Genomic DNA, 7,250 nt, shown 5'->3' on the forward strand with positions numbered 1-7,250 from the left:
AGCTCTGAGCCGCTTTCTTCTGAAGACCTGTCTGAGTGCTGAACAAATAACTGATGAGAAAAGTGTTCCAGGAGAACAATGCACCTGCTTCCAACTACTGCACTTCAGCTGCAGGATTAAAGCACTGTTTTGCAATGCTTAGCATTAAGTGAGTGACTAATGTGCCAAGCTACTCACCTGTGACTCTTTCCCAGGCTGAGGCACTCTGCACTCCCTGTCCAGGCCCAGCCACAGCCTCACCTCTTTGCTATGCTCTCACCTCTTCACTGTGCTCCTGAACCAATCAGGAGGGTTGTTGGAAGCTGGCAAATATCCCTCTATACATCTTCCACTGATTTGTCTCATTGCCTTCTCTACAGGAATAGGTCAGGATGCCACTGGATAAATGTGGCACCACTTATGCTGGGCAGGAATCCTTCCTTCAGGTCCTCACTCAGATGCTCTCCAGTCCAGATGAAATATTTGTTTTCAAAAACTCAAACCTTCCAAATTTTCTTCATATTCCTCCCTAATCTTCAGCTTGCTCACTGTTGTGCTCCTGACTGCGTTCACCTGTAGCAGAGGAGGAACGGATTGATTTATAAGTCACGGGGACTTTCTAGCTCACTGTCTAACTAATGCCATTTAGGCACTTAAAGAGAGTTTCATTAACTTAAATAATCATCAAAAGGACCGTGCACTGACTGCGTTCCTCACAAATAACATGACAATGTCCACATCCAGATTTAACAAACATATTTGCTTGTTCATCATCTCTCTGCACACACAGTTAACAAATACAGCCTTTGGCGGGATGGGGGGGGAGGGGGGTGGGGGAGAACAAATAGACTGCAATACCAACAAAACACAGAGACACTGTTTTGGATCACCTGGTTAACAGCAAACAAGATTAATCGCATCTCTGCAGCCCAGACGGTGTAACTCAGTGCCTACAAAAAAAATTTCATTGTTAAAAATACACTGCTTCTTGCTAAGCTGTTTGTTTTCAGTATTGACAGAAGCGGTAAGGGATATGAGAATGTCCTGTCCTTTGCAAGGCAGGCAGTTTCAGCAGGCTCTGCTCAGCTGCTGCTTCCAGAGGGATGAAGCAAATCTCCCACCAGCATGGCAGCACCCAGCTCCTGTCATTGACCATCTCACATTTGAAAGCCAAGATTTCCCAACCTCAGCAGGTGGAAGAGGAATCAGAATCTGCTCCTCAAAGCCTGAATTCAAATTGTTATTCTCTGTGACAGATGTATAAGGCCACATAACAGCAATGCTGCAAGAAGGCATATTGTCCTGGTTTATCCACTTTTTGTTAAATTTCAGCTCTATTTTTAGAAGTTTTATAAACTCCCATGACTGTTTATGTAAAATAAGGTGGCTAACAGCTGAAGATGATGAGTGCTCAGAGAGCTCTGTCTGGTTTATGTGTTTCTCAGACGGAGGATTTTGTTGAGTGAAATGAGATTGATGTGTAACAAGATACATTTTATTTTTTTATTTAGCAAAGACCAAACATTTAATTGCTCCAGTCTAAGTCTTGGGCCACAATAGTGCTAAATTTAGGCCCCGAAATAACTTCTTGTGATTTACAGGTTTGCAGCTTCATGACTGGAAAATCATGCAGAGCCTGCGTCAGGGAGCAACAAGCTGACCTCAGCAAGCCTCGAGCAATTCATCGAACGGCAGCTATAAAGCCAGCAGTCACACACACTGCATACTGCTGGAGCTGTAAGAAGGACTGGAAGGTCAGAATGCAAATAACAGAATGAGAAGCAGACTAATGCTGTGAGTAAACATCTTCTCTTGCACACAGACATATCAGAAAGAGTGGCAGTTGTAATAAATTAATGCCTTATTCCTTCTTTTGGAGGTGACGTTTTGTTAGCTATACTAGCTTTCCTATCCTCCAAGTCTTCTCTATAAAAAGAAGAAACAAGGACTGGCATTTTAGTAAATGCAGACATAGATTTAAATACTATGCAGTGAGAACGACTGCTCTCCAGGGACTTGGAAAAGATCAGCACAGCTATTGCAACACATAACGTAACTAAGATGGAAAAAACCTCATCTTCTACCCTGGATGTTTATTGCATATGTTACAGCTCTGTGCATCTCGCTATCACTGCTGCTAGCAGGAATCGTATAAGCAGAAAAAGAACAGAACATTCTCAAGAAAGCCTCTGCAAAGAGAAGTGTGATCTCCAGGGTGAGAGCTTGTGTCATTAATGCCTGACATCAGATTTCATTTCTTGGCAATAGCTAAATTCTCACTGACTTGAGCAGCAAGTTTGGGCTGCAGGCTCACCCCCCCACTTTCCATTGGCCTTGCTCTTTTACAGCAAGATTACAGTTACAGGAATAGATTAAGTCCTCAGAAGCACACAAAGGAAAAGATTTGGCACTACACCTGTAGCAGCTCTTAGCTTTGCTGTGCAAACAGACCGAGGCCAATGCACCCCAAGTAGGTGAGGATGAGTTGGGGGCAGCTCCACTCACTGAGCATTTTCTGGAAAGCAGCACCATCAGATTCAATGGGAATGTTCAAAATACCATCAGCAATAGGCAGTGTGAGACACAGCATAGATGCAGGCTCTCCCTCACTTTGCCTGTATATGGCATTGCCCGTGGAACCAAGCTCCTCTGCTATCCCAAAAGCAGACCTGCCTAGCTCACCTGATGTCAGCAGCACTGATGATGTTGTTTGATGTCAGATGCTTTCCCCTTGTTTTTGAAGTCATACACAGAAAACGTCTTCTGTCACATAAATGTTTTAACTACCATCCCAGCAAAGGTCAGGGTCACCACCAGAAAGCACGCAGCACAGCATGATGCAGCAAGAAACTATTTGGGGTAGTTTCTTCACTGGAAAAAAAAAACAACAACAACAACAACAACAAAAAACAACATGAATAATAGCCTTGCTTTAGAAGTGTAATAAAAATGTAAACTTAAAATAAATATTATTGCAGACAATAAAATTCAATCTAGGTTTTTTTTTTTTTTTAAACAAGATGTTATAGCAAGTACATTCTATCGGGCCATCTCACCTCACAATTCCATATTCATGGGGTTGAAAAGGATCACAGTGATCATCTAGTTTCAACCCCCTGCTATGTGCAGGGTGACCAGCCACCAGACCAGGCTGCCCAAAGCCACATCCAGCCTGGCCTTGAATGCCTCCAGGGATGTATTCAGTGTTTTTCTGATATTTTAGCCCGAAATGCTATTTTTTTCCCCCCCATTGTTTAAAGGCATAACAAAAGTCACCTTAGAACCACTGAGGTTGGAAAGACCTCTCCAAGTCCAACTCCAGCCCATGTTCTCTCGGTGCCATAACTCCTCAATTCTGGAACAGGTCCAGGGATGATGACCTCCCCACTTCCCTGGGCAGCCTTTGCCACTGCATCACCGCTCTGTTGTAGAATAAACTTCTCCTGATACCTAACCTGGACCTCCCCTGCAGCAACACGAGGCCATTCCTTCTCATCCTCACACACGCTTTTCCTTGGCAAGCTCCCACCTGGGATGCTCCGGCACGCAACAGGCAGCACACGCTTTCAAATATTAAATAGAGCTCATTTTCACCTAAGGCAAGACGCACCTAAGGCACAAGGCTGCGGAGGGGACGTTGCACTGCGCTGCAGGCGGTGCTCACACAAAGAAGCGAGGGTGCCTTAAGGAGCTCCGCGCCCAAACTGTCGTGACGCGAGCGGCCGGTAGGGGGCAGCACCACGGGGAGCAGCCGAGCTGCGCGGTGCGGCGGGTCGGCAGGGGGAACGGCGGGCGGCAGGAAAACGGTGTGCTCAAATTTATGGTCACTTCGGGTTGTTGTTGTTTCTGTTTTTTAAATAAACGGGCCCACCTTTCTCCATTTCTTCTCTGATCGGAAGCCTGTGGCCTTTACAGACCCAAATCTGCAAAACGGGACGGCGCCTAGGGAGGGGTGTAGGGAACAACCGAAGAGAAAGAGGTTTAAACATAGAGCGGGAAAGCAATTTTTAAAAGAGAAAGAAAGAAAATAGTTATTTAAAAATAAAAGAGAGGAGGGGGGGAAAAAAGAAAGCAGAGAGAGGAAGAAAAGAGTAAAGCGAAAAGGAGCTCTGGGGGTGGGAAAGGAAAAAAAAAAAAAAAAAAGAATAAATCAATGTGGAAGCGCCTCGCCATGCGGGGCGGGGCCGTGCGCGGGGCGGGGCGCGGGCTCTATATGGGGCGCGCGGCAGCCGGGTGGCTGCGGGGCGATGCAGAGCGCCGTGTTCGTTTCGCTGCCGCAGGACGGCGGGCGGATGGAGCGGGGCAGCCGGCGGCGCGCGGAGCTGGAGGAGGCGGACAAGGGCAGGATGATGAAGCGCACCATGTGAGTGGTACCGAACGGAAGGGTTTCTCTCTTCTGCTCGCAGCCCGAGGACGGCTCTCGGTAGCGGGGTGAGGTCGGTGGCTGACGGCTTCGTTTTAAATGAGTGTCTTTGTTCTTCCAGCATTAAGGACTGGAAGAAGAAGCTGAGCTACTTCCTGCAGAATTCTTCCCGCTCTAGCAAAATGAAGTCCAATAAAGCGAGCAAACACCACACCTACTTCAGGTGAGTTATGGCAGTAGATAATTCAAGTTCTGTACAAAATAAGCAGCAAACCTCAAGCAGTGCTCTCACGTTCTCTGCTCTTTCTCTGCCTCACACAGACCTTCCCCCGAGGAAGCCCGGCTGTGGTCAGAAGCCTTCGATGAACTGCTGGCTAACAAATGTAAGTTGGTCTTCAGGCTGTAGTGGTTAAGAACAAAACAGGGGAGAACCTGGTGTTGTTTAGCAATCGCTTCCCTGCGTGTCAGCATTGTACATTTCTCTGTAAAGTAATATTAAAACATTAAAACTCCCCACTATGGAGTATTGCAGCTGTAATCTCTGTAGTTCAACCTTACCTATTCAACCTGGCTTTGCCAGAAGTGCCAAGCACTGTTCTTCGCTGTGCTCTCTATACAAGACAAATCCATTCTTACAATTCAAGAACAATTCTGCAATGCAGAAGTCCACTGATTTATTATTATTATTTTTAATGGGGAGGATTTTTGCTGGGAGAAAAGCACTCAACAGCACTGCAATAAAGACTAAGAGCTGATATTGCCATTTCCTCTTTGAACTACTGAGTCATCCTTCCCATTGCAAAAGTGTTCCAGGGGTTTGTCGTGCTGTCAGAAGCATTTGCTCCAGCATAAAGGTTAATGAGGATGATCCCATATAGAGATCTTGTGTAGCATATCTGCAGGTATCATAAGGGTACACAGTGACTAGAAGCAGCTTTCAGTTTTGTGTTTACATAAAATTGGCTGACTTGAAGCCTGCCAAGCTGTTAGGGTGTTAATTTGCATGCAGTGTAGATTTCTTATTGCCTTGACGTTTCAGAAAGGACCAGAACTACAGCAAAATATTTTGTTAGGAACAGATGTGACAAATTGGTAAATTCAAGATGCCTGGAATACTTAATTGATGTGGTTTTGCTTTTCTTTCCCCCGTCTCCTTTCCCTAGATGGTGTTGCTGCTTTCCGAGCTTTTCTGAAGTCTGAGTTCTGTGAAGAGAACATCGAGTTCTGGCTGGCATGTGAGGACTTCAAGAAAACCAAATCCCCTCAGAAGCTGACACTGAAGGCAAAGAAGATCTACAATGACTTCATTGAAAAGGAGGCTCCCAAGGAGGTAAGGGAAGCACAGAAGCATTGCCCTGGTGTGTGTCTTTAGCCCCACTTCATTTCTCTGGACTTGTAAGACACAGATGCCACAAATGCATTGTGCACAACACTTCCCTGACTGCCTTCTTTCCACCAAGGTGGAAAATGGCACAATCTGTATTTTGGCTTTCATCTTAGCTGGCGGTGAAAAAAATTCAGCATTGTCAAACACCTGTAACACTTGGGTTTGGCACCAAAATACAGCATACCTGAGTTACTCCAAATTTTCATAATAAATCATTTAAAAGAAACTACATCAATTTAGCCCTGAAGCAAAAGCACTCCTATCCTCCTCAGAAGTGCTATACTTGTTGGGATTCAGTTCTTGGAAAGTAAGTGTCCTTTCTTTGCATTTCAGATAAACATTGACTTCCAGACCAAGAACATGATAGCACAGAACCTCCAGGAAGCCACACACAGCTGCTTCAGTGCTGCACAGAAAAGAGTTTACAGCCTCATGGAGAACAATTCATACCCACGGTTTCTGGAATCAGAGTTCTATCAGGAGCTGTGCAAGAAGCCTCCCATCACCAGAGCTGCCCAGGGGACATGAGTACAGAGCAAGGAGATGCCTCTTAGCTACCAAGGAACCGAGCTGGCTTGGCAGCATCCTGACCCGAGAGACTGAGATGGGTGCCCTCAGTTGGTTTGCCACAGCGTAAGGACTGATATTGACTTGGTGCAAAGCTGGTGGCAAAGGACATTGTTGGAAGGCATTTGTGGCCGGCAGCAGTGCACCAGGCTGGTGATGCTCTTTTTGGAGTGCTGCAGTAAAGGTGCCTCTATGCATCAAACTGAGCTGTGCCGTGTGACACACTCCTTGTCACAGCTGTGGTGTTATGCACCAGGTCAGCACAGAGCTGCCCTTCTGCAAGCAGAAGCACAAGTCTGTGCAGTTGAGCGGTGCTGGGAACTTGAGTCATGTATAGATTCTGGGTTTTTTTCCTGAACATCAACCAGTACTGCTGTCATCAGTTCCTTGGTGTTTCAACGCCATTTGTTTAAGCTGACACAGGCTGCAAAGAGATGTACTGGGTTTGTGTGTGGTTTGCAGGCACTACTTCCATCCTCACTGCTGTGCAAGGAGGGGACAGCCAGTTCAGCTCCAGAAGGAATGGGCTATGCAGCTGAGCCTGCAGGGCTGGGCATGGCAGCAGGGCTGCATGAGGCTGGGCAGAGGGCAAAACCCAGCCATAGTGAACAGGATCTATACAGTATTATATTTATATATGAATTATGATTGTGTTGAATACTGCAATATGTCAATTCTGTTTGAGACAGCAAGCTTCAGTGAAGTCTTACTGTTTTTAATAAACTATTTTGATACAAAGCTGCTTTTGTTGCTTGTTTTGCATGCAACTGGCACTGATCTCAATGAGGCATCATGCAGTAACCACTCTTACAAGTGCCATCTCCACAGGGCTATATTAAGCTATTAGTTCTTAATCTACAAGGCAAGTTAGTGCTTCTAACATAATAAAAACCTTCAGAGCTTGAAAGCTTTGATAGTTTTCATAGGGAGGTAGACTATCTCTACAACATGCAA

General features: G+C 45.7%; 1 protein-coding gene and 1 long non-coding RNA gene across 2 annotated transcripts; one reads left to right on the top strand and one right to left on the bottom strand.

Moving 5' to 3' along the window:
- Positions 1 to 306: 306 nt before the first annotated feature.
- Positions 307 to 3,662, bottom strand: LOC122181636. The gene is made up of 4 exons (XR_006179520.1): positions 3,590 to 3,662; positions 2,662 to 2,850; positions 870 to 929; positions 307 to 552 (listed from the first exon to the last, which is right to left on the bottom strand). It is a non-coding gene; the product is annotated as an uncharacterized LOC122181636 (long non-coding RNA).
- Positions 3,663 to 4,192: 530 nt separating this feature from the next.
- RGS2 (regulator of G protein signaling 2) lies at positions 4,193 to 7,034 on the top strand. Its single transcript, XM_042873650.1, has 5 exons — positions 4,193 to 4,342; positions 4,464 to 4,565; positions 4,664 to 4,725; positions 5,506 to 5,672; positions 6,063 to 7,034. The coding sequence occupies exons 1-5, from the start codon at positions 4,227 to 4,229 to the stop codon at positions 6,255 to 6,257; spliced, it is 642 nt and encodes a 213-aa protein (XP_042729584.1). The 5' UTR covers positions 4,193 to 4,226; the 3' UTR covers positions 6,258 to 7,034.
- Positions 7,035 to 7,250: the final 216 nt, after the last annotated feature.

This window comes from Lagopus leucura, unplaced genomic scaffold (assembly GCF_019238085.1).
Source record: "Lagopus leucura isolate 7727_CA_CO unplaced genomic scaffold, USGS_WTPT01 Super-Scaffold_100009, whole genome shotgun sequence".
Taxonomy (NCBI): domain Eukaryota; kingdom Metazoa; phylum Chordata; class Aves; order Galliformes; family Phasianidae; genus Lagopus; species Lagopus leucura.

What these genes read in the sequence shown, in the direction of transcription:
- RGS2 (XM_042873650.1), top strand. Translation starts at nt 4,227, where the DNA reads ATGCAGAGCGCCGTGTTCGTTTCGCTGCCGCAGGACGGCGGGCGGATG. An exon ending in AGGATGATGAAGCGCACCAT is followed by an intron (nt 4,343 to 4,463) that starts GTGAGTGGTACC and finishes TTGTTCTTCCAG; the next exon opens with CATTAAGGACTGGAAGAAGA. An exon ending in AAACACCACACCTACTTCAG is followed by an intron (nt 4,566 to 4,663) that starts GTGAGTTATGGC and finishes TGCCTCACACAG; the next exon opens with ACCTTCCCCCGAGGAAGCCC.